Source organism: Odocoileus virginianus, chromosome 17 (assembly GCF_023699985.2).
Source record: "Odocoileus virginianus isolate 20LAN1187 ecotype Illinois chromosome 17, Ovbor_1.2, whole genome shotgun sequence".
In the NCBI taxonomy this organism is placed as follows: Eukaryota; Metazoa; Chordata; class Mammalia; order Artiodactyla; family Cervidae; genus Odocoileus; species Odocoileus virginianus.
The window spans coordinates 44,275,652-44,301,581 of NC_069690.1; the positions used below are offsets into that span (position 1 = coordinate 44,275,652).

General features: G+C 56.3%; 2 protein-coding genes and 1 non-coding gene across 6 annotated transcripts in view; all 3 read left to right on the forward strand.

Annotated features, from left to right (window-relative positions):
• The window catches only part of PLEKHM1 (pleckstrin homology and RUN domain containing M1), a 56,120-nt gene extending 44,452 nt beyond the window's left edge, over positions 1 to 11,668 (forward strand). For all 3 annotated transcript variants that reach the window (XM_070479617.1, XM_070479618.1, XM_070479619.1), the window contains 4 exons: positions 2,264 to 2,457; positions 7,782 to 7,845; positions 8,585 to 8,742; positions 9,476 to 11,668. In XM_070479617.1, coding sequence (XP_070335718.1) covers positions 2,264 to 2,457; positions 7,782 to 7,845; positions 8,585 to 8,742; positions 9,476 to 9,587 — 528 coding nt within the window. In that variant the 3' untranslated portion in view covers positions 9,588 to 11,668. The remainder of the gene's footprint in view (positions 1 to 2,263; positions 2,458 to 7,781; positions 7,846 to 8,584; positions 8,743 to 9,475) is intronic.
• Positions 11,669 to 13,152: 1,484 nt separating this feature from the next.
• The window catches only part of ARHGAP27 (Rho GTPase activating protein 27), a 37,326-nt gene continuing 24,548 nt past the window's right edge, over positions 13,153 to 25,930 (forward strand). Inside the window, exons 1-3 of one of the 2 annotated variants that reach the window (XM_070479620.1) lie at positions 13,153 to 13,336; positions 14,260 to 14,393; positions 15,683 to 16,357. In XM_070479620.1, coding sequence (XP_070335721.1) covers positions 15,701 to 16,357 — 657 coding nt within the window. In that variant the 5' untranslated portion in view covers positions 13,153 to 13,336; positions 14,260 to 14,393; positions 15,683 to 15,700. Of the gene's footprint in view, positions 13,337 to 14,062; positions 14,394 to 15,682; positions 16,358 to 25,930 lie in introns of those variants that run through there. The other variant, XM_020873387.2, reaches the window with a different exon arrangement.
• LOC139039253 (U6 spliceosomal RNA) lies at positions 20,307 to 20,411 on the forward strand. Its single transcript, XR_011492576.1, has one exon. It is a non-coding gene; the product is annotated as a U6 spliceosomal RNA (small nuclear RNA).

Here is a 25,930-nt window from a genome sequence, read left to right on the forward strand (position 1 = left end):
CAGAAACAGAGGAAGTAGCTGTTGACTTCTCTCGAGACCCAGGCCTGCCAGCCATGCTGTCTCCTCATGTGTCCCCATCAGAGCCCAGAGAACATAATCCTCAGACCCGGTACCACCCTGACCTCCACCCCTGGGGATGGGAACACCTATTAGCTTCCCTCTGGTTTTCTTTCTCTTTTCTTGGCCATGTTGCATATGGGATCTTCGTTTCCCCACCAGGGATTGAACCTGTACCCCCTGCATTGGAAGCCCAGAATCTTAACCACTGTGCCACATTAGCTTAGAGAAGTCCCAACATTAGCATCACTTTGGCTTTTTTATTGGTTACTTCATCCTTACCCCTGCCCTCAGTGTTAAGTATTTAACTAACTACATGGAGAAAATTAAACCTCAAGATGACCACAAATGCAAAGAACCCTCTGGTCATAAAACACTCTCACCATTTACAACATCCGGATGTCCCTGTTGAGCCATCTCCCTATTCACTGCTGTTAATTTTGGTGCCACTTCCTTTTTCCAACTAGAAAATTCTAACAATTCCCTCGGCATACCTAAGGTCAGGAAGCATCCAACTCTCTCAAAGATGCCAGACCTGGGACAGGAAGGTTCAGAATAGGAAGTGGCTGGCTGGCAGGTTTGGGGTCCCTTGTCCACTGTCTGGCTGACCCACTTGTGCAAGGCCTGGCTGGTACTTGGCAGGATGTCAGCCCCCGCCTGCAGCTTCTCCCGTTGTCTGTCTCCTCCACCCGTGGGGGAGGAACAGTCCCAGGAGAGCTCAAAGCTCATGCCTGTCTGTGTACTTGGCAGTTTTCAGCATGCATTCCTGCATGTTATTTCATCTTGGCCTCACCCTAAGCCTGGAGCTGAGTTGTGGGAAGGGCCGGGCAACAGCAGTCTGACCTGAGTCAGTGACTCACCAGGCCTTTGCCAGTGGTGGGATGCCTGTCGGCTGGGGGCTGGTTCCTCAGGGCTCTGGGAAATGGGGAAAGATGGAGATATCAGTGAGGTGAGAAATGCTGGTGAAGCCGGTAGAGCAGCCCCTGGCCTAACAGTCTCCTGTTGGCCCTGTCCCATCCCCCGGAGCCAGTGGACAGACGCCTGAACCACACAGACACCCACAGAGTCTGATGGCAGCTCCCATTCACAGAGAAGCTACTTACCTGGATTTTCTTTTAATCTAAACTCAATCCCATGATGTAGGTGCTTTTCTTTCCCCCATTTTACAGATGAGAAAACTGAATCACAGAGAGGTTAAGTAAGTTTCTTGAGGTCATACAGTTGAGAAGGGGTGGAGCCAGGATCCAAAGCCGGACTAAGCACTGCAGGGTGATTGATGGTGGAGAACATCTCAGCTCCTCCATCCTTATCCTCCCCAAAGAGACTGCAGGGAAAGGGACTTCTCTTTGTAAGTGAGGAGGCCAAGGGTGCAGAGATAGCACTCAACTCAGACCTGGGCTCTGCTTTCTTCTGGTGGCTTGGATAAGTCACTTTAGCTCCTCTGAGTCTCAGTTTCCATATCTGTAAAATGGGGATGATGACACTTTCCCCTCTGGGTTGTTGTGAGGATGAAGAAAAGGATGTGGTCGAGGTCTTTAGCCCAGTGCCTGGCAAATTATAGGTGCTCAGTAATTGGCGTTAGGGTCAGGGCTGAGGGTAGAACCTTCCACGTCTATCAAGTGGGAGAAACCCAGATTGATCACTCAGCTCCATATGGAGACTTGGAGGAGGCCCTGCCCTGGTTGGTGCTGTTAGTGAGGACGGAAGAAGCTCGGGAAACCTCTGGTTCAGCTGTATCTGATCCATGGTTTCCTGTGGTTGAAGCCTGACTCAGATCGGTCACCTGGTTCCTGAGTCGGCCCAGGGTAATGTCTGTTTCCTTTCGGCAGAAAAATGGGGGTGGGGGTGGGGAGGCCAGGAAATAGTGGAAAGGATCTGTGAGGCCCAGGCAGAGAGGCGTGTGGACCCTCCTTCCCGTCCCCGCGTGGTCAGGGAGGGGCAGCCGCTGGTGCCAAAGGGGAAGAGCGGGTTTGGAAGCCAGATCAACTGGGTTTGAATCCTGACTTATCTGAGCTGTGGGCCCTGGCCAAGTCACTTCCTCTCTCTGAACCTCAGTTTCCTCATCTGTAAAATGAAGATGGTACCGCTTCCCTCGTCAGGTGGCTGGAGGGGTGAGTGAGGGAGTAGGTGACCCAGCGCCTGGCGACCTCAGGCGCTCACCAGATGGCCCTCCTGTCTCTCCCTCGCCGCCCCATGGTACCCTCAGGTCTGCAGGCAGGCCCTGAGGTTCCTGACACAGATCCGGGCCCAGCCCCTCATCAACCTGCAGCTGGTGAACGCGTCGCTGTACGAGCACGTGGAGCAGATGCGCCTCATCGGGAGGAGCCGGGAGCAGCTGAAGCTGCTGGGGGACTACCTGGGCCTGTGCCGGAGCGGAGCCCTGAAGGAGCTGAGCAAGAGGTGGGCGCCGGACGCGGGGACGCAGACAGACAGACAGACACACGGACACACAGACAGACACACGGACACACAGACAGACAGACACACACACACACACACACACACACACACACACACAGACAGACAGACAGACACAGAGATACAGACCCAGAGACACACACACACACACAGACAGAGATACAGACAGACACACAGACACACAGACACACACACACAGAGACAGACACACAGACACAGAGATACAGACACACAGAGACACACACACACACACACACAGACACAAAGAGATACACAGAGACACACAGACAAACAGACACACACACAGATACAGACACACAGAGACACAGAGATACAGATACACACACAGATACAGACACACACAGACAGACAGACAGACACACAGAGACACACAGAGACACAGACAGACAGACACCGACACACACAGACAGAGACACAGACAGACACACACACAGAGACAGACAGACACACACACACACACACACACACAGACACAGAGATACAGACACACAGAGACACACACAGATACAGACACACACAGACACAGAGATACAGATACACACAGATACAGACATACAGACACACACACAGATACAGACACACACAGACACACACACACAGATATAGACACACAGACATACACACAGATACAGACACATACACAGACACACATATACTACACACAGGGTCAGTGCACAAGCAACTTGGGAGAAATGCCAGGGCTGGGTGGAGGACTGCCTCTCTGCATTTAGGAGTGGCTTTTATTTGTGTGTGTAATACATTCATTCATTTGACAAGTGCTTATTGAGAACGCGCTCAGTGCCCGGCGAGGGGTGTGGGCCCCAGGGCTGAGCACGGTAGACTTGGGTTCTGCCCTCTGGAGGGCACGGCAGGGAGCAGGGCCGCGGCTACCCCCAGGAGTGAGGGCGGAGGAGAGAGCAGGACGCCCTTGGAAGTACAGCGGAGTGGGGGGTCTGACCCATATTGGAGGGGGCCGATGGTGGGGGGCTTCCTGGAAGAACTGACCTCCAGTGTGAGACCTGCGAAATGAAAGGGAAAGAGGGGATTTGCAGGAAAGAGTGTTCCAGACAGAAGTAGTGATGTGTATGGGCTGTGGATGAAGGCCCCGTGTGTGGAAAGAACAGGGAGAAATTTTCAGGCAGTGAGAAGGGAAGTGGGGATGTGTGAGAGGAGGCCAGAGACGTGAGAGGGGCTGGTCTCCTGGCTCCCCGGGTTCCCATCAGCCCTCTGCCGCATGGCGGCTTGACTTTGCCGCCCTGGCAGCAGCCCTCCCCAAATCCTTGCAAGGGGACGAGGTTGGGGCGGGACCCTCAGGATGCCCTTCACAAAGCTGCTTGGTACCCAGTGCCTGGGGGGACTTTCAGTGCTCAGTTGGGGGTGAGGAGTGACACCTTCTGTGGGGCTATGCTGTCCTGGGGCCCTAGAAGGACAGACCTCGGGTGCACGAGCTGGTGCCTGCTGCCCAGCTAGGCTTCATTGCTGGTTTCTGGGGACTTGGAGCAGCTCACAAGCCCCTCCATGTTCCCTGTGCAGCCTCCCGACAGGGCTGGTGCAGACCCCCTGTCTGCTGGGCTCCCCTGCTCAATCCTGGTCCCTGTCCTCCCAGGGCTGCTCTGCATCTGAGAGGTGCTGTGGGGAGCCCTCTCTTAGGCAAAGCACAGAGGCTGACCCGTCACAGGCTCTCAGAGCAGCTGGCTGATCCCTGGTCTCCTCCACAGGGCCTGGAAGAGCAGAAAGCCCTCTGGAGGCCACCATGAGGGACCCAGATGGCTGCTTCTGGGGAGGCTATTGCTGTCTCCATCATCAGTGGCTCCTGGGTCCCACTCACTCCCCCTTTCTGAGATTCCAGGACCCAGGGCCCCAGAGTCTGCCCTCCTGCCCCCCTGTCCAGGGTGATGAAATCTCAGGTCAGGTGGGACCTTGCGTCCCTCTTCAGTTCAGGGATGTCTGCAGACCTGAGTAGACCTGCTGCCTGTAGGGTGGGTCCTGGGTGCCAGCCTCACTTGCCCATCCCTCCCCTGCTGAGATTGGTCAGCAGCCTTACTGGCCTGTCCAGGTTGCCCTGTTGGGGCACTGGGGGCGGTCTTGCCTCTTTCTCTCTGGCTGCTGTTTCCAGCCTTCATGAAAGCAGGACCAGACCTGCAGAAGTCCCATTTCAGAAGCAGCATAAGGTGAAGAAAGAGCTCAGGAGCAGCCTTCACCTGGCCCCAGACTTGCTGTGTGACTCAAGGAAGTGGCTTCACTTCTCTGAGCCTCAGTTTTCTTGTCTATAAAATGGGCCAGTGATCCCCATGTTCATGTGACCTGCCGGAGTTGTGGTGAGGGCCACATGAGGGGCCCAGTGTCCAAGAAGGGACAGAGACAGGTGAACAGATGGCCCTGGGTCAGGGAGACGTGTGCTGTGAGGGAAGGAGGCAGGGTGCAGCGGGCCAGGGGAGCTTCTTGGAGGAGGTGGCATCAGCTGAAGGTTTGTGGAGTTTTCTTTTTCCTTTTAAAAAGAAAAAAAAAAATGCTTTTCTTCTTTACAAAGATAGTATTCAGGTAGTATTAAAGAGAACCAAGCAGAGAGCTAGAGTCACCCTTCTCCAGTCTGGCCACTGTCAGTACTGTAAGCGCTTCCAGATCGCACTCTGTCCTCACTCACAGGAAAGTGGACTTACCCCAACACAAATGGCATGTGGTGAACCAGGGTTTAGCGAAAGAACCAGAGGAAGCCTGGGCCGGCTTTTCTGCAGGGAACCCATGGCTGTGGGGGTGGGGAGTCAGGAGGGTAGCGTGGGTTGCCAGGACCTTCGCAGGGCTCATTGCAGCCAGGTTGTGGGTACAGGGGCTAGACCTCGAAGACCCTCTGTGCCACCACAAAGGCATAGGATTTTATTCTCCTGGCAGCCGGAGCTGTTGAGGAGTTTTGAGCATGGGATGGTCACACTCCCATCAAGACCAGTTTGGCAGCAGCGGGGTGTGGGGGCTGGTGTGGTACCTGGCATAGGAGGTGAGAAGGCCTGGACTGAGGTGGTTGGAGTGGAGGCTGAGAGGACAGGAAGGGTTGAGGAGAAACTGGCAGATCTTGGGATCCCCTTTCTCTCAGGGGGCTGCCCTGACCTCCCCTCCACAGCAGCTGTAGGGCCTCACTGAGTGCCTCACAGGCCCAGGGTAGGCGGCCTAGCTGGCCCCCTGGGCTTCCACGACTGAGCAGAGGGCAGACGACAGAGAGGACTCTCCATCCACCCTTCCTGCCGGCTCAGGAACAGCCTGTGCGCCCCCTCTGCCCCTCCCCCTGCGTTTTCCTGATGATAAACGGCAGCTTCCGGTTCCCAGAAAGCCGGAAGTTCCCCGGGGAGACCGGCACGTTGCACTGAGTGGCCACTTGGCAGCACACCACGGGCTGCCTGGTGGAACTCGCCATCTCGGCCCCGGGGGGTTCCTCCTGGAACCGGGGCTGTGCCCTGGGGTGGGCACAGCCAAGCATCCACTCCAGATGCCGCGGCTCGGGCACCTTCCTGCCTCCAAATGTCTGGAGCACCCTGGGGCAGGCTCCCGCACGTCCTCGAACTGGGAGAATTCTCCCCCCAACCCCACTACCGCACAGACACACAGCAAGGCCAGGCAGGAATTTTTTGCAGGTGTTTCCTGTCCATCTCTCAGGATGTAACCCTTGGGATCTCTGCTATTGGTGAGGTGGAAACTAGAGCCAGGCTGCTGGCAGCTAAGCCCTCGTCCTCTGCTCCCCACCCCTACCTCTGAAATGGGATCTGTGCACTCAGGACACCTCCACTCCTCTCCCAGAGCGCCAAAACCAGATGCTTAAATGTCTGTCCCTAAGCTAGACCATGGAGGAGGCAGTGGCACCCCACTCCAGTACTCATGCCTGGAAAATTCCATGGACGGTGGAGCCTGGTAGGCTGCAGTCCATGGGGTGGCTAAGAGTTGGACAGACTGAGCAACTTCACTTTCACTTTTCACTTTCATGCACTGGAGAAGGAAATGGCAACCCACTCCAGTGTTCTTGCCTGGAGAATCCCAGGGACAGGGGAGCCTGGTGGGCTGCCGTCTGTGGGGTCGCACAGAGTCGGACACAACTGAAGTGACTTGCAGCAGCAGCAGCAAGCTAGACCAAAGGCTACAGTAGGAAGGCAGAGGCCACATCCTGTGCATTTCTGTCCCAGCACTGTCCATGGTACGTGATGGTGGCAGTAATGACAACTATTAATAACAGCCTCTAGGCATTCACCTGGGAGATAAGGATGCAGGCTCTGGAGCCAGTCTACTGCTTTCAGACTCCAGCTGTGCCTCTTACTAGCTGTGTGACCACAGGCAAGTTCTTTACCTTCTCTGTGCCTCCATTTCCTCTTCTCAAAATGAGGGTTATAAAGCGTCAACCTCACAGGATTCTTGTGAGAATTAAATGAATTAATATATCAAGCTCTTAGTCCAGTTCCTGGCTCCAAGTATTAGCTTTCTTTTTTTTTTTTTTTTTTTTTTTAAGCATTAGCTTTCATCATCATCCTCATCATTATTTTTTAAATATATTTTTTAAAAATCTTTAAATTTTTTTTTCAACTTTATTGAGTAAAATTTACAAAATTGTAAGATATTTATAGTATTTTTTTGTGATGATTTGATATATAATTATACTGTGAAAGAGTTCCTCCCATTTTATTAAGTCACACATCCATCATCCTCACATATTTTATACATATTATATATAATGTATATATGAAAAGTGAAAGTGTTAGTCACTCAGTCATGCCTAACTCTTTGTGTCCCTAAGGACTGTAACCCGCCAGACTCCTCTATCCATGGAATTCTCCAGGCAGGAATACTGGAGTGGCTTGCCGTTTCTTCCTCCAGGGGTTCTGCCCGACCCAGGGATTAAACTTGCATCTCCCGCATTGCAGGCAGATTCTGTACCATCTGAGCCACCTATATAGTGTGTGTGTGTGTGAGAGAGAGAACATTTGAGTTCTGCTCTTGAATTTCAATTATACAATACAATGCTATCAACTATGGTTAATAATTATTCATTTACTATGTACAAGGCACTGTGCCAAATGCTTTAAATAAATTATTTAATCCCCAAAAGAGCTCTCTTGCTCAGGTAAGGACACCTGAGGTTCAGAAAGGCTTAGGAACTTGCCCAAGATGCTGACAGCTGGTCACCTGGAAGTCCAGGTCCCGAGCCCAGGCTGAAGCTGTTTCTCCCTGGTTAGCAGCGCGGAGGAAGTGAAAACAAACACAGGTGGGCCCAGATTCCTTCTGAGGAACCTCTTGTCTTTTCTTTGAAGGCTCAACCACAGGAATTATCTCTTGGAGTCACCTCACAAGTACAGTGTTGCCGACCTCCAGCAGGTGAGAACACCACCCCTGAGGTGTGTGTCGGTCGCTCAGTCATATCTGACTCTTTGCAACGCTTTGGACTGTAGCCTGCCAGGCTCTCTGTCCGTAGGGTCACAAAAAGTCCAGGCAAGAATACTGGAGTGGGTTGCCATTCCCTTCTCCAGGGCATCTTCCCGATGCAGGGATGAGACCCGAGTCTCCTACACTGCAAGCAGATTCTTTACTGTCTGAGTCACCAGGAAAGCCCAGAGGAACCTAATTCCTAGAAACTTATTCCTGGAGAAATCAGAAAGGGAGATGTTGGGGCAGGGGCTGCTGCCTGCAGTTTACGGAGGCAGGACGACCCATCTTCAGCCTTTCAGCAGCTCAGAATGGGTGTCTGGCCGTCCACACTTCCTGGGGCAGTAACTGAGCCCTTGGCCCCACTAGACAGGCAGGCACCACAGCCAAGCCCAGGATCACAGGGCTCGGCCCCCTTCCAGGCTGCGAAGGCATAGGGAGGGTGAGGGTTTGGGACATTCCTTTCCTCGAGGGAGGGGACCGTGGATTCCTGTGTGCAGAAGGACTGCACGCCTGCGTGGCTCGGCCTCACTTAGGGAGGTTTTCTTGCCCAAGTGGAAGGAAACTTCTCTTGGGGTAGGAGTACTCCAGGCAGGATGCCAGGAGGAGCAGCAGGCCACATTTTGCAGACAGCCTCGGGCCTGGCACAGCCTCTCAGAAGGCCTTGGTGGCCGGCGCTTGCCCTCCACAGATCGCGGACGGGGTGTACGAAGGCTTCCTCAAGGCCCTGATCGAGTTTGCCTCCCAGCATGTCTACCACTGCGACCTGTGCACCCAGCGCGGCTTCATTTGCCAGATCTGCCACCACCATGACATCATCTTCCCCTTTGAGTTTGACACCACAGTCAGGTATGCAGACACTCTGCCAGCCCCCCTGTTTCCCACCCCTGGGTTGGGGGCAAGTCCCAGAGGCCACTGAGAGGGGGACGAGCCGAGCCCTCACAGGACTCCCTGCCTCCCCCGAGCCGCCCATCTTCCGAGAGAAGAGGTAGCTGCTGCCCCTTTGAGTCGCATGGGAGGACCTCGGTTTTGTCCTCTGCAAACAGGTGGAGGAGGGGCTGGGTGAGTTACTGGCCTAGAGTGTTGGCACAAGGCCGGGCACAAAGTGGGCACCTGGTGGGCAGTACCTGCCACTGCCTCTGCCCCATAACGATTGTCCTCAGTCATCCCTCATTATCAGAAGCCTCTAAATGGAAAGAGGCCTCCACCAAGCCTCCATTCCAACCCATGTGGGAGTGGAAAACTGAGCCAGTGGGAGCATCCATTCATTTTCAGTAGGTGTCCCCAGACCCAAACTCGACCCCCCCGAAAAGACCTAGGGCTGAGTTTTTTAAACTGTAGAGTGTTTGGAACACAGGCAAGGAATCATTGAGTCTCCGCAGTATTTATAAGAAGGAAAATACAATAGAGGGCATCTGTGTGCATCGTGGGGCTTAGAGATCAGCACCGCGGCGAGAACCTTTTGTCCCAGGATGGAGAGGCAGTGCCGAGTGCCGTGGGTGGCCGGCTCTGGTCAGGAGCACCGACCAGCCTCGAGCCTCAGAGGCTCGAGGTCCCAGCAGCGCTTGCGGCTTTCTCCCAGGTGCGGCGAATGCAAGACCGTCTTCCACCAGACCTGCCAGGCCGTGGTCAAGAAGGGCTGCCCCCGCTGTGCCCGCCGGCGCAAATACCAGGAGCAGAGCAGTCTCACCTAATCCCGCCCCTTGTCCCCACCCGGGACCCGGGGCTCAGCCATCCCAGCCGGGTTGGCCACCAGCCTGGCCACACTCTCAAGGTGTCACAGAGCCAGGAAAACTCTCGGATGAGACCAGAGCACTGGCCTACGAGAGGGAGCCCCGGGAGCCCCTGATGACACCTCCTGCCCCCCACCCACCTGCTCCAGGAGGTGCGGACACCAGCAGGTGCCCCCTGTCCGAGGGTGTGGGCAGAGGGGGGGCTTTGCACTAATTGGCCCGGCTCCCCTCACTGACACCGCATCTCCATGAGGGCTGTTCAACACTGTGGAAACAAGACTTGGGGAGCATTTTCAATTCCACATTCCTGATTAAAAGGTCTAGTTTTTTTAAGGTGGGTTTTTTTTCCCTTCATATTTCGACAGAAAATATTTTTTTATTCTTGACCCTCCACCAGTCACCCAAGAAATCCAGGTTCTCACCCTGAGCAGATGTGTAGAAACCGCTCAGGCCCAGCTTGGAGGTGGGTGGTGGCCGGTGGACAGGCCCCCCAGGACAGAGCCCACCAGCTGGCGGGTGCCTTTCCTTCGCCCTCACCGGGCGCTTGCTGCTGACAGCTCCTGTACAACGTGCCAAACTGCCGTGGGCCAGGCGGGCCCAGTCCTGAGGATCACGATCTTTCCCCTCCACCCCCATCTGCTCCCTGGTCCCCCCTCCACCTGAAAAGCCCGTCAATTTCTCTGTGTCAAAACCCACCCCCCACCCCTTCTGCGGCTCTCCTGTAGCCTGGGATCTTGGTCCCGATGGAGGAGGGCTATGACTCGGAACCAGCACTGTCAGCACTTTGAGCCTTCCTTGGTCCAGGGGAGGATCGTCATCATCTAGCCCACCCCTCAGCCCCCTGACCTCCTCACTCCTGCCCCTGACTGGCAGCCAGATGGGCAGGGGGCTGCTGCAGACACATTTCAGGAATGCACCCCTGCCTCACGGACCCCGCCGGGACCGAAGTAGGCTGTGTCCACACTGCCCCCCGCCGTCCTCCCACGAAGAGCGCCAGCCCTGCTGCAGAGATACGCAAGGACATGCAGGAGAAGCCACCCGTGGAAGGATGCTCAGCCTGTTTATGAAGCCATGAGTTCACAAAGTTCTGCTGGACTAACCCAGGAGGGCTGCTGCCAAGAGATTGGAACATTTCACTGGAGCACAACTGCCTTTGGAGGGGGTCTTCAGGTGGAGCCTGAAATTGTTTTCAAAGCGATATTTAGACCCTGGGGCTTTGTGGGGGGGGCATGATTTCTCTGTTGCCTCCCCCCACTTCTGGACCCAGCAGGCCCGCCTCAGCCCTGGGACCCCCCTGACCATCTTATCTGTGCTCAGCTGAGATTGGAGGCCTCAGGTAGATATCCACCTTCACTGTCAAGAGACGAACCCACTCCCACCTCTCCCTTGGGGTGATTCGGCTGCTGAGTCACCTGCCCAGCCCTGTGGAGCTGGATAAATTGTGCAATAGAATGGAGGAGGTGGTGGGCGGGTCAGGGAAGGGGCTGTCACATAGCTTCTTTGTCCCCATCACGGAAGCTGGTGCACACCTGTGCTCAGCTCCTAAACCAGAAAGTGGATCCTTAGCCCCACCCCCAGCCAGCATTAATGCTCCACCAGAAACACAGCCTGATCAGAGCCATAATTGGTGGTCTTGGGGTGGGCAGCACTGCCTGAACCCAGCCCTGTGAGTGTATTCTGTATCCCAGAAGATCCCTAGGCGGCAGGGGGAGTGAGGCCCTGGAGAAGCCCACTTTGGTTCAGCGGGGGCTGGCACACCGCACTCCCTACCTTCTCTGGGATCAGTAGCATTAAAGCTGACCGCCCCCCTCCCTACCACCAAAAAGCTGCTGATACTTTCAGATGAGTTGATTCACCCTCTTCACCTCCAGTGGAAAGCTGGTATGAACCTCAGTAGTGCCCACACTATTTTTAAAATTTCGTTTTATGCAATAACCTGTTTCTAGAGGGCCCTGGCCCTGAGAAGTGCTTTGCCATGTACCGGAGGAACTGCGGCCATGTGACTTTTGAGTGATTTTGCAGTAAAGACCTGCTGTTTCTAATCTGTGGTCTGGTTTCTGAATCTGAAAGCTGTCACTGACTGGGGAGACCACAGGCGCTCAGATACTGTCTGATAGCCTCCACTGTTTTCTCAGTCCCTGGGCACAAGGGAGGGCTGGAGGGGGGTGGTTGTAGGTAAACATTTGCAAGCAGGGGGCTTGTGTGCCAGGAGTGAGCACGGAGAATAGTAGAAGTAATTCTTCAGTCTGTCTCCCGACCTGGCCTCTCCTCCCAGTCAGCCCTCCACCCCACCATGGGGTAGGATTTCAGGGCCTTTGGGGAGGTTCATTCACATACACTCATGTAACTGAAGCGAATGCCTGGAATCCCACTGTGATGGCTTCTTTCCTGTTCCTTAAATGTCAAAGCACAGACCCCTGACACTGGAACCTGTGAAACCATTCCCCATTGGTCATCCAAGGTGAGAGAAGAGGCTCCGGAAGGAAAGGCTTGTGAGCAGGGCTGGATTCAGGGCTCATGGTTTTAGGGCTCCACCTGGCCTTGGCTGCCAGCTTTCCTCTGAAGTTCCAGCAGAAGTCTGGGGGTGGGGAGGGCCTGCAGGAGGAAGCCCACTGCTGCCCTTGTAAAGACAGAAGAAGGAAACGGGCTAATTCCCAGGGAAATCAGGGTGCAGGAACTTGGGACTGAAAGATTGATGTCTGCAGTTTCCTGTCCTTGGGGCAGCTTTTCGGCCTTTGAGGGAGCGCACTCTGCCCATTGCAGGAGCCCCAGCTTCCCTCGAGAGCAGGAGGTGGTGGGCTCCGAGGAGCCCTGAGGGACCTGGTGGGAAGAGGCCGGGCCCAGAAGAGCACACGGCCTATGTGCTGCCTTTGGACTCGGTCGTCCATCCTTAGCAAGCTGTTTCTGAGAATACTTGTTTCTCCCTTCCCCCTCCTGCCTAAAGGAGGATGGCAGATGGGGAGTTTGGAGGCCCCAGTTCAACCCCAAAGAGGAGGGCTCATCTCATAGTAAAACTAGTGATAATAATAACTCTTAAGATGTGTGTTCTTACAACGTGATGATAACAATACATTAGCCTGACCTGCTGCAGTCCATGGGGTCACAGAGAGTCACAACTTACAGCAACAACAACAACAATCCTATGAAGTAGGTGTTAGTGTCCCCAGTTTACAGGAGAGCAAACTGAGATGCAGAGATAAGGTGAGCATCTTGAGTACAACCCCAGGAGGTTGCCCTGAGCTTTGACGGATTGGCCGGGGGTGGGGGGGCTCCTCCCCCGCAAGGATCAAGGCCAGGGGTGGGGGAAAGGGGATGGAGTAGAGCAGCAGTGGAGGGAAATCTGGCCCGGCTTCCTCCCCGCTCATCCCACCGTCCAGGCTCGGCTGCCTTCCTCCAGGAGACAGCCAGGTGTGGCCCAGGATCCCCGGGAGGTGCAGGGGAAGGGGGTGGCGTCTGCGCTCCTCGGGCGCTGGCCCGTCCCAGAGAGGACAGGAAGCCAGGACACCGGGGATTGTCTCTCGCAGCCGCAGCCCCAGCCCCGGGAGGAAGTTCTGCCGGGTGCTCTCCGCCGGTGCCTCCCTCGCTATATTGTTGAACAGGAAACAGGGCAGCGCGGGAGCTGGGCTGTGGACGAGGGAGCACCGGACGCCGAGCCCCCCGCGCGCCTGCCAGGACAAGTGGAGGCGAGGCCAGCGAGCGGACACCCCGAGGTGCCTGGGCCGGGCCGGACTGGTTGGCGGTGCTGATCTGGGGTGGGGAGGAGGACTGCAGGTGGCGGGGTCCTCACCCGGCAGCACCGCGCAGAAGCGGGAGCTGCGCGGTCTTGGAAGGAGGGCGGTTCGGGACGGATCTTCCCCTTGCTCGGGAGGAGGTGGGAAGCGAAGGGCTGCCCGCCGTCCTGGGGCAGGAGGGGCCCAGGTCCAGGCCCCCTGCGACGACCCAGGCGTGGGTGCCGCTGTGACTCTTGTCTGTCTCCCAAGCCGTGGACGCAGGGCACCTCCTGGTGAAGAGTCGGTCCTCGCGCTCCAGGGACCCTCCCCTCTCCCCCGATCCCTCTCCTCTTCGCTCCCCCCAGGACCGGGGAAGGAGCCGAGGACCGGGTCCCCTCCCCACCCAGCCAGTGACCACGCGCTCCGGGGAGCGTCTCTGCAGTGGGAACCCCGCTCCAAGTTTTTCCAGGCCTGGCCGAGCTGAGTCCGGAAAGGCTCTGGGGAGGACGAGGATGGGACCGGAGCGGCAGTGCCTGCAATCCGGGTGGTTCAGGATGCAAATAACCTTGCTAGGACTGGGGACGCTCCGGCTAGACCGCAAGCCGGGCGAGCAGTCCTGAAGCATCGCGTCGGCGGGACGCAGAGCCTCCTGGAAGCCGTATCCCGAGCGTGGGGGTGGGGCGCGGCGGGGGCCGGACCCTACCCTCCCTTGGCTCCACTCGTGAACCTTCCGTGCCCCTTCGGCCGCAGCCCTCCCTGCCCCTGCCCCTCCCTCAGGCCTTCTGCTCAGGTCCCGCCTCCAAGGCCCCACCGGCCCAGGCGGATTTCTTCAGGCCCCGCCTCGCCCCTCCCAGACACCGCCGCTTCGGGAATTGAAGGCGGTCCTTCCGAGCCTCGCTCACCTTCTTTGCTCTCTTTGCCAGCTCCAGCTCCCTGAAGTCTCTCCAGCCAAGCCGCCTGAAAACCCCGCCCAAGGAGATGGCAGGGCCCTAACCTGCATCCATCCGCCGGCTCCACCCAGCCCGCCCATGGGCTCCGCGAGGCCAGCCCTGCCGACGTGAGTGAGCGGCAGGGGCTCCGGGGGAAGGTGGCGAGAAGGGTGTCCTCCCTAAGCTTGGTTGGCTTAGCTCCAGTCAGCTCAAGGACCCCGCTTCCAGGGCCCAGAGTGCTCAGTGGCTCAGTTTACACTCCTTCCCCGTCGAGGAAAGCTTGAGAAAGTAGAGAAGGAGCGCTAGGCGCCCCGCGGCCAGACCCTGTGCCTCGGGTCCCTCAGACTCAACCAGAGGCCGAGCTCCCACCCGCACCTGCTGGTCCCAGGTCACCATCGTGGGGCAGTCGGTGTGGCCGATGTAAAGGCTTGGAGGGACCAGCCTCATAGACGGGCTTCCAGTTGGGCTGTGACCGCCGCTCCCCCGACACACCAGGAGAGTGGGTTGTGGTGTTCACTCCAGGAGAATTTAGGAGGTCCCTTGGGTACACCGCACGGATAGTCAGTATCAAAGAGTGTATTCTCTAGGGGCCACTCTCGTGGGGCAATATAGAGATCGCGGGCAGGGGGCAGGCCGCGAGGGCCAAGCCTCTCTCTGGACGTGGAGGTGGGACGTGGAGGTGGGAGCACAGGGGGCGGTGCTGGTCGGTCTGGACGGGCGGGGCTCCGGGGTCACGTTTGTGGCTAAGCCGCTGGGGAAGGAAAGAGAAACCAAGAGAACCGGTTTCCCCGGCCTTGGCAGTCGCGGCCCCTTATGCCAAGGCCCTTGGACTACGCAGGGCAGGGACACTCCCAGAGTAGAGCGAAGCGGGGGCCGCTCCCAGAACCTGCGCCCCAACTCTGTCTCCCTCGGGCCTGGGGCGCACGCGCCGCGGTGCTTGGCTGGGGCGATAGGAGTTGCGGAGGACGCGATTCCCTGAGGGCTCCTGGAAGTGTCGGGACAGGGCGGGATGGAGGTATAGGCTATTTTCCCACTTTACAAATGCGGGAACTGAGGCCCAGTCAGTTTTTATGCACACATGATGTCAACTTTATCGCGGGCAGTACCCCCCAACTAGCCTTAAAGCTTCCCTGGCTTTAAAGCCGGACCGGTGTTAGCCACCATCTCCCCACCGAGGGATAGAATTTTATACTCCAGGCCGCAGAGTAAAAGGGCTGTCTTCATTCCATCGCTGCGTGTAAGAATTAGAACCGTGGAAATTATTTCATCCAAGCCCCGCGTTTTCGAGATAGGAAAACCGAGGCCCGAACGTACACAACGATTGTAGCTTCGGGACTCGAAGTCTTCGGGCTCCCCTGCGGAGCGCGGCCCTCTGGGCGGCCCTGACCTCCGCGCCCCTCCTCCTCGTCGCCCACAGGGACACGCGGCGGCCGCGATGGCGGCGGACGTCGAGGGGGACGTGTACGTGCTGGTGGAGCATCCCTTCGAGTACACGGGCAAGGACGGGCGCCGCGTCGCCATCCAGCCCAACGAGCGCTACCGACTGCTGCGCCGCAGCACCGAGCACTGGTGGCACGTGCGGAGCGAGCCGGGCGGCCGCCCCTTCTACCTGCCGGCGCAATACGTGCGCGAGCTGCCGGCCCTCGGCCACCCCGCGCCCGCCCCGCCGCCGCCCGCGCCCCTCCAGGGCCCCGCAGCTCCCGAACCGCTCGCCTACGACTACCGCTTCGTGAGCGCGTCGGCGCCCGCCGAACCCGACGGCGCCCCAGCCGAGCCCCGGGGCCGCGCGGGCTCCCTGTGCGGCCGAGCTCGACCGGGCGCGGCCACCCAGCGTCGAAGCCTGGCGCCCGGCTCGCCAGCCTGCCTGTACACGCGGCCCGCGGCGCCCGTGAGGCCCGCGCAGTCCTTGGACGACCTGGCCCGCACCGCTGCGCCCCCTGCCGGCCTCCTCGGGAGCGGGGGCGGCTTCAAGGCCTGCAGCGTGGCCGGCTCGTGGGTGTGCCCGCGGCCCCTGGCGCGCAGCGACTCCGAGAACGTCTACGAGGCCATCCGGGACGTGCGCGGCCCGCCGACGGAGCAGCGGCCGGAGCAGGTACGCCACCGGGAGCCGGGAGTGGGGAGACGGGGCGGGGGGGCAGGGGTTACTCCCGCCGGCCAAAAGCCTGGACGCTGGGAGACCCCCTGAGCCTTACGTCTCGGCTCGACGGAGCAGCAGTGTCTGCCGGCTTTGGACCAACTCGCTCACGCCGAGCCTAACTTTGCTCAACCACGAAACCAGAGGGGTACAGACTCACTCAAGATTTCTTATCTCCAGTTCCCAAATGCCAAGGCTCCCTGGAGCCCAAAAGCTTTCGTAACTCAGTTAATGGCAGAATTTAACTTGAACCGATGTGCGGCCATGGGCAGCCTTAATGTACCCCATTTAGTGTGAATATTCAAGTTTTGCTGTAGAAGTGCAAGTAAACCCGATCATACAGTGCTGTCCAAGCCTTGCTGGGAGCATTATGTCACCTGAAGCAGGTGCGGGCCCGTTACCTTTCTAAAATCCAAACCATTCCAAAACACATCTGGAATGAAATAAGGAATGGTAGCGGACTGCCGCCGCCGCCTCTACCTAACGCGCGTTTCTCACATGAGCTTGGGTGTCGGAGGAGATAATGGATGTGAAAGTCAGGGGTCTGCTTCCTTTTTTGGCTGGTTCCAACATTTTAGTTCCTCTTTTTTTTTTTTTTTTTTCAATTTCGATGGGTTTGTTTCAGAAATAAGTCCAGTTATAGTGAGGATATTCTTTTCGCCTCAGAATCGGGTTATGTAAATTTGGGGATTTCTGAAATAATATTTAAATATTATTTTTAAAATAGGGGCACGTTTTAAAAAGTCTTACAATTTCAGAATCCTTTGCTGGCCCAGACTTCTTCAAGTTTAGGGACTTTTGCGGGAGAGATGGGGTGAGGGGGGGTGCACAGGGCCCCTTCTGACATCTGCCGCAGCTGTGTAATTATGGGCAATCCACTTCCTCTCTCAGAGTCTGCGTTTAGACCAAGAGGCTAGGGGACGGTGGAGAGATGACTCTTGAAACTTGTGAGTCTCTGATTTCCTTTTTTGGACCCGATATGATTATAATAAATATTGATGCCTGCCACGTGCAGAGACTGAGTCTGGGATGCAGAGGAAGGAGGCACCGTGCCCATCTGCGAGGCCCCTGGTCTTATAGCGCAGTGTTCAGGATTTGAGGCTACACAGACTTAACTTTGACTCTGCTGGGTCACCTACCAGCTGCTAAACGAGTCACTTCATTCCCCCCACCACGGTGCCTTCTTGTGTACACGCAGAACAATATCAAAGGATTCGGGTTGTTGAGAGCCTTAAAAGAGGTGAAGCGTGGAAGTGCTTGACACGTAGTAGGCGGTCTGCCAAGACTGGCTGAGGTCCCACTGGGTATCTTTTCCTCTGGGCCTGCTCCACCTTTGCTACGGTTTTTGCAAGAGGCACCCGCCCTCTGGTGGCCGGAATGGGGAACAACGTGCGGCGTGCAAGGAAAGAGATCAGGACCCGGACCCAGAGGGGAGAGAGCTGAGGAGGTGGAGGGCGATGGAGTGGAAACTTTGCGCCAAGCGCCTCTGCCAGCCCACCATCTAGCTATTCCATCTTCTCTGCAATATATGGCTGCGCGCCTGCTCTCCTTGCCCTCGGCGCCGCTCCGTTTCTTCGGCAGGCTCTCGCACCTCTCCACACTCTCTGACCTTGTGACGGTGGGAATGTCTATTTGGCTTTTGGAGGTGCACTCCTCCCCTCTAGAGGTGGGGGGCTGGCCTTGCTCTCTGAACCCCAGCTCCTGGCATCGAGCCTGGGCCAGAGCCTTATGGAATGTGCTGAGGAAGGACGAGGAGAGGCAGCTCCCTTAACCATGAACCCAGGCTCTGCAAGCCTGCCCAAGGGGCACCACGGCAGAACCCCCACGGTGGGAGAGGAAGACCTCCCGTCCAGATCCCAGTACCTCCTGAGCTCAAAGAAAAATCATCCCAGCTGCCAGGGTCACTCCACCTCCAGCTTCCTGCAGCTGCAGTGGTGTGTTAGGAGTAGATGGACATAGATGATCAGGGCTTGTACCCGGAGGAACTGGGGTGTCTGCCAGAGACCTGGGTTTCCGCTGAGATGCTCTGCTCAGCCTCCACTCTGGCCCTCATTCACTGTGTGAACTCAACAAGTCGCTTAGCATCTCTGGTCCTGTTTCCTCCCTGGGGTAACGGGGATAAGACCACACTCCCTGTGGCCAGGTTTTCTTTCAGTGTCAGCTATCGGCCTCCCTTGACACTCCATCCAGGACAAACTCCAGGGGAAGGGAGTTGGTTCCCTCCTGGGAAGGAAGTCCCACCCTGCTCTCTGTTCACAGCAGCACTTAGAGAAGGAGTTTCTTGAAAGGTGAGCCTGCCCATAACCTCCTTGGAGGAGAAAGTTCCCACCTTTCCCCTCCATTCACTAAGTATGAATTGATGGAATACCTGCCTTTGGATCGAAAGGCGACCGAGGCACGGCTCCAGCTCTGGGGGGTTCACCGTCTGGGTTGGGAGACTGGCAGGAAGGGACAGATCTTCAGTATGGGGCACAGGCCGTCTGTGATGGAGCTGCACTCAAGGTGCTGAGATGCGTGGGCAGAGGTGAAGTGTGAGAAGATGTGGCACCTTTGGGACCTTACAGGTGGGGCTCAGGGATGGGAGTGTGGGGTCGGGAGTGGATAGTGTCTTGCTGAGCAGGGGCTCATGGGCTCTCAGCAGGAATTTGGACTTTATCCTGCAGCCATTGGAGAGCTCTCAGCAGAGAGGGGAAGGAGATTGAGGGCAGACCCCTGCGGCTGGGCCTTGGAGAATGATGAGGACCTTCATGGTCCATGGAAGATTTGGGAGGAAGGCTGGGTGGGACCTGGTGGCCAATGGGCTGAGGGGGTGGGTAGGAAATCAGGAGGAGTTCCAGTCTCCCAGTTTGCTCACTGGCACTGACGGTGGTGCTGTTTGCAGCCTGGATAACCGGGGAGGAGGCGGTGGAGGAAAGATGCGATGCCCACTCTGTCCATGCCTGGTTCCAGTCCGGGACAGCTAGGACTGCTGCCCAGGAGGAGGCCCTCGGTGTGTGATAGTGGAGCAATGGGTGTGGACAAGAGCGCCTGAGACAGTCCCGGGGCCACTGCATTCGAGACAGCCCCAGGGCCACAGCATTTGGGTGATAGAGGGAGGAGAGAGGAGCGAAAGAGGAAAGAACAGCCAGGGAACAAGAAGGAAAAGCAGCAGAGTACTGGCCCAAAAGCCAAGGAGTATCCAGGAGAAAAGAGAAGTGAGATAAAGGCCACTGAGCTTTTATCAGAAGCGGCCACCAGAAGGTCAGCGGCTAACTTATCAGGAGCAGGTCCAGCGGTTGCTGAAGGCAGAGAGCAAAGGGGCAGAGGAATGAAAGTCGAGGACACAGGTGCAGAGTGTAGACAATTCTCAGAAGCTAGACAGAGAGGGGAGACACTGTGTGGCCAGGTGTGGGTGTAAATCTTGGGTGGAGGCTCCCCAGAATCTCCTGAGAAGGGCAGGAAGACAGGAGGCAGAGGATGGCAAGGAGGCAGATGAAGAGATTCCACCCCAGGAGAAAGAAGTGAGGAGCAGAGGCTGGGAGCAAGGGGGAAAAGGGGGAGGGGGGAGGGGGAGGAAGGGGAGGGGGAGGAAGGGGAGGGGGAGGGGGAGGGATGTGGGGATGGAGGTGACGTGGGGTCATCAGAGCAAGTGGGGACAGTGTCCAGTGGATGGACCATCGGACGAGGGGAGAGGGTGGTGAGGAGGGCAGGATGATTGGCAGAGGCAGGGACTGGCGCCCCTAGAAGCGAGGCGCCTCTGCCACCTGGGGCATTTCACCAGTCACTCAGCTAGGTTAGCACGCAGTGAGCACCTGCTGTGGGTTGGCCACTGGGACACACAGCCTGGGAAGACGCGACAACCCCTGTCTCAAAGGGGCTAACAGGTCTACGAGCTCTCACTCATCCTGTGAGCTCTCACCCTCCCACTGTTCACTTTGGCAGCACATAAATTCAAATTGGAACAGTACAGAGGAGATTAGCATGGCCCCTGAACAAAGATGACACGGAAGTTGGTGAAGTGTTCCATATTTCAAAAACAAAACAACTCATATTCCCAGTGGCTTGGAAGGCAGGCCTGGGCACACCCCACATTTGCCCTGAGTACGGACGAGGTTCAAAGAGGTTTAGTGACTGACCAAAAGGTCACACAGCCAGGAGGAGGCGGTGTCAAGATCAGATGCATTCCTCCAGACCCCAAACCCCGGCTGAGTCCCAGGCTTTCAGCCTTGGCCACCCCGTTCCCCTCAGCAAGGACAGTACAAGCCCAAGGCAAACAGGTATTCACCTTTCAGAGTGCCCTGTCACGGGCACCGGGGCAGGGAGGAGGCAGGAATTCTCTGCGCCTGATGGTGAGGTGGGAGAATGAGATGTCCCAGGAGAGGGTAGAGTGCCTTCCTGGTGGCTCAGTGATAAGGGGCCCGCCTGCCAGTGCAGGAGACGCGTTCCACCCCTGGTCCAGGATGATCCCCTGGAGAAGGAAATGGCAGCCTGCTCCCGTGTTCTTGCCTGGAAAATCCCATGGACAGAGGAGCCTGGCGGGCTACAGTCCATAGGGTCGGACACAATCGGTGACTAAACGGGAGAGAGGAAGAAGCACCCCCTCCGAGGAGGGAGAGAGGGAGGAGGGGGAGGAAAGTGGAGGACTACCCGTCCTCCCCGCACCGCCCCCCACCCCCCCTCCATACACGTGCTGCCAGGAGGCACTCTGGGAGCCTGGGGAAGCCGGGTGAGGAAGGGGCCTCTGTGACTCCTCCCCAGAGACTGCAGGGCCCACCCCTGGGCCAGGGGCCGTCCTGCCCCGGGGATTCCAGGGTGTGGTCGCCACTACACCCTAGAATGACTCAGAGGTGGGAAGGGCCAAGCCGGCCACCTGGACTGGAGCCCGCCCCTGCTGCCGGGCATTGGCCACTGGGAGGAAGGGGTCACAGCCCCGGCCTCCGCGGCGTCTCAGGCAAACAGCCCAGGAGGCGCCGCACCTGAGCAGGTTCCAGACTGCTAGGAGCCCCAGGGCGCTCCTTCCTCCTCCTCGGCCAGGACTGGTGAGTGACCAGGAAATGTGCCCTGGAGTCGGGACCCTGGGGGAGGAGGGGCGAGCCTTGGCGGTTTTCCCACACCCCCCTGCGTCCCCTCCGGATCATTCCTTGAGCCCATCCCAGAAGAGGACCCGCCCGGGGACCCCTGCTGCCACGCGCCCCGCCCTCCTCTCTGGATCCCAGCCCGCACTCCACGGGACAGACTCCAAGGGCAGCCCCAGGGAGCTGTGACCGAGATGAGGGAACTGGTCTTGGGCAGACCCAGCTAGATCCCCCTTTGGGACCAGCTGGCAGGAGTGGGGGCTTCTGAAAAGGAGGGGCTGGTCAGAACAGAGGAGCGGAGGCCAAGTGGAGGGACTGACGCGTCCCCTTGTCCGTCCTCCCCGCTTCTAACAGCTCTCCCCACTGCCCAGTTAGGGTAGCTGTCCTAGGGTGGCCCAGCTGGTTTCTTTAACCTGGCCTGAACGCACCCTCCCATGACTCATCTGCAGCCCCAAGCTGACCCGAGAGCCCCACTGCCCAGCCTGTGACCTGGTTTGTGAAAGAATAGGTCCAAGGGGACCCTCCCTCCCACGCTTACCCACATTCCTGCCCACTGAGAGCCCTCCCTGCCCACTGTTCCCAAGGTGGAAAGGCACAGCCTCCCGCCCCGAAGACTGTTGTCGCTGGGTGGTCCCCCCTCCCCCCAACCCCACCCCCCCCCTGGGTTTCATTCCCCCCCCCCCCCCCCCCCCCCCCCCCCCCCCGCTCCCTTCAGCCCCCAGGCCTCCTGAGACTATCCCATGGCAAGCCCACCTGCCTCCCCACTTCCTCCCTGAGCTCCAGCAGCTTGCTTCACCCTATTCTTATTTGCTCTGCTCTTCCTGGAGCTGTCGGTCCAATAGTGGGAGAGGATGGGCAGTCGGTACTGAATGCCAACCCCGATGGCCGGTCAGCGTCAGGTCCTGGGCACGGGAAAGCCCGTGATCATGACTGGGGGTACCTAATGGTCAGAAGGCGGTCGCGGTTGACCAACCGCGAGTGTTGGGGCGATTGGGAGCTGGATCTAGGTGGGGCTTCCCTGGTGGCTCAGATGGTAAAGAACCTGCCTGCATGCTGGAGACTGGGATTCGTTCCCTGGGTCAGGAAGATCCCCTGGAGAAGGGAGTGGCTACTCACTCCAGTATTCTTGCCTGAAGAATTCCATGGACAGAGGAGCCTGGTGAGCTCCTGGTGAGGCCATGGGGTCACAAAGAGTCGGACAAGACTGAGTGACTAACACTTTTACTAGGTTGAGCAGTGAGGGGACACTTGATGTTGGTTGGTGTCCAGGGAAATGGGGGTGCTAGGGCTGGGTCCAGGGGAGGGGTGCTTGCTAACACTCAGAGAATCTGTTTCCAAACTGAGGAAGGATTGTGGTGTTGGGGGATTTCCAGAGCTGCTGCCTTGGCGAGGTGAGGTCTGCAGGGCCCTCTGTCCAGCCCCAGCTCTGGGCTCCATGCTGCCGCCCTGCATCTCTCCTTCCACTGCCTGGAGGTCCACAGCGAGCATGAAGGGGAGCAGGTCAGGGGTATGTGTCTAGGCTTCGTGTCTGCCCTGGAGGCTGCAGGCACTTGGGCCCGAGAGGGGCCTGCCTCGAATCCTGCCAGCCATCTTCCTTCCTCATTATACAACTGGAGGATCAGTTGCCTGGTCTGAATTTGCAAATTACTGTTTCCCCCATTATGGCTTCCCCGGAGGCTCAGCGTAAAGAATCTACCTGCCATGCTGGAACCATAGGAGACATGGATTCAAACCCTGGGTGGGGAAGATCCCCTGAAGGAGGGCATGGGGTGTATTGCCTGGAGAACACATCCCAGTTCCCTTGTGGTTCAGCGGGTAAAGAATCCGCCTGCAATGTGGGAGACCTGTGTTCAGTCCCTGGGTTGGGAAGATCCCCTGGAGAAGGCAAAGGCTACCCACTCCAGTATTCTGGCCTGGAGAATGCCATGGACTGTATAGTCCATGGGGTCACAAAGAGTCAGACACGACGGAGCGACTTTCACTTTCCCTTCACATTCTGCCTGGGAGAATCCTACGGACCGAGGAACCTGGAGGGCTACATCGATGGGATTGCAGAGTCAGACACGACTGAAGCGCATGAGCACGCACGTTCCCCTATAAAGGTAGTTTGTGTGTGTGTTTAGTCGCTCAGTCATGTCCGACTCTTTGTGACCATGGACTGTAGCCCACCAGGCTCCTCTGTCCATGGAGTTTCTCTAGGCAAGAATACTGGAGTGGGTTGCCATACCCTCCTCCAGGGGATCTTCCCCACCCAGGGATAGAACCCAGGTCTCCCGCATTGTAGGCGGATTCTTTACCATCTGAGCCGCTAGGAAAACCCATAAAAGTAGTTTAACCCCATTACAAATATTTGGATAATGGGGGGGATTTCAATCTAATGATTCGGGGTTTTGGTTTCTCTCCATCCATTCTGCTTTCCTAGGCTTACGTGTTGGGGAATTTTACAGACATAGGATTGTCCCAGTGCATGCTGACATTTATGCTGCACTTTTTTGCTTCCACATCTCTTGATTCAGTAAAAAGCAGGTAATGGAGACAATGAAAAATCAGAGGCAGTCCCTGGAATGAAGGTAGCTTACATTCCAGAAGGAGTGACTGACAAATAAATGACAGTTACACTATTCTGTGGTGAATTCCAATGCAGAGTGCTATGGGGGGACATGTCCAAGGAGCACCCCACCCCATCCCACTCTCTCAGGTGAGAGGGAAATCTACAATCCTGTCCAAGGAGGTGATCTCAGAGGTGAATTCTAACGGCTTCTACAATTCAGCCTCCCGAGAAACCTTCTGGACCTGGTGCTTTGTCAGTGGCAGATTTTATTTGTTAATTTTGCTCATCAATGGTAATTAGTCTTTTCAGGTTTTCCACTGGTTCACTAGTTAATTTTGCCCATGTCATTTTTAATTTTATTTATTTTTGGCAGTTTTTTTTATTTTACCAGGGAGGTATTCCTTTTTTTCCTAGATTTGTAAAAGTTCCACTTTTGTCATGGATTTCCTTCTGGCCTAGTAAATAATCTTTTTTTTTTAAAATAATAATCTTTCTTTTTAAGTTTTCAAAGTTCTTCAAAGACAGAGAAAACCTGTACATTTTCTTTCTTTCTTTGGTTGCATCAGATCTTCATTACATCCTGTAGGATCTTGGCGGCACACAAACTCTCTAGTTTTGGCTTGCAGGCTTAGTTGCTCATTATATGTGGGATCTTCCTGGACCAGGAACCAAACCTGTGTCCCCTGCATTGACAGACAGATTCTTAACCAATGGGCCACCAGGGAAGTCCCTGTATATTTTCTATACAAATATTCTTGTATACTTAAGGGATGTAAGGTTCCATATGTATCAAATCAAGTTTATTGATCATTCAAATACATTTTCTTTATATGCTTCTTTTCTTCTTTTGTTCTGATTCTGATAGAGGTTTATTAAATCTCCGTCTCAAATTCTCTCTATTAAGTGCTTCATGTACTTTTTAAAAAAAGGTTTATTTATTCATTTATTTTTATTTTTGGTGGTACTGGGTCTTCACTGCTGTGCCCAGGCTTTCTCTGGTAGTGATGAGTGGAGGCTACTCTTCATTGCGTGCACTGGCTTCTCACAGTGGGGGCTTCTCTTGTTTGTGGCACATGGGCTATAGAGAGTGGGCTCAGTAGTTATGGCTCATGGGCTTAGTTGCTCCACGGCATGTGGGATCTTCCCAGACCAGGGATCAAACCCATGTCCCCTGCATTGGCTACTGGATTCTTAACCACTGGACCACCAGGGAAGCCCTTTTCTCGTAATAGTTTTTGCTTTTTCGATTTAACTATAATGGTATTGGGAGCATACAGATTTTGACTGTCCTGTCATCACAAATTGTGCCTTTGTATCATTATGTCATTGGAGAAGGCAATGGCACCCCACTCCAGTACTCTTGCCTGGAAAATCCCATGGATGGAGGAGCCTGGCAGGCTGCAGCCCATGGGGTCGCTAAGAGTCGGACACGACTGAGCAACTTCACTTTCACTTTTCACTTTCATGCATTGGAGAAGGAAATGGCAACCCACTCCAGTGTTCTTGCCTGGAGAATCCCAGGAACGGCGGAACCTGGTGGCTGCCGTCTATGCGGTAGCACAGAGTCGGATACGGCTGAGGTGACTTAGCAGCAGCATCAGTATGTCATTTCCCTTTTTATCCTGCTTAGTGCCTGTTGATCAGTAGCTCAGCTGTGTCTGACTCTTTGCGACCCCATGCACTGCAGCACACCAGTCTTGCCAGTCCATCAGCATCTCCCAGAGCTTGCTCAAACTCATGCCCACTGAGTCGGTGATGCCATCCAACCATCTCATCCTCTGTCATCCCCTTCTCCTCCTGTCTTCAATCTTTCCCAGCATCAGGGTCTTTTCTAATAGTCAGATCTTCGCATTAGTATTTGAACTTCAGCTTCAAATATTTGAAGTATTTGAACTTCAGCTTCAGCATCAGTCCTTCCAATGAATA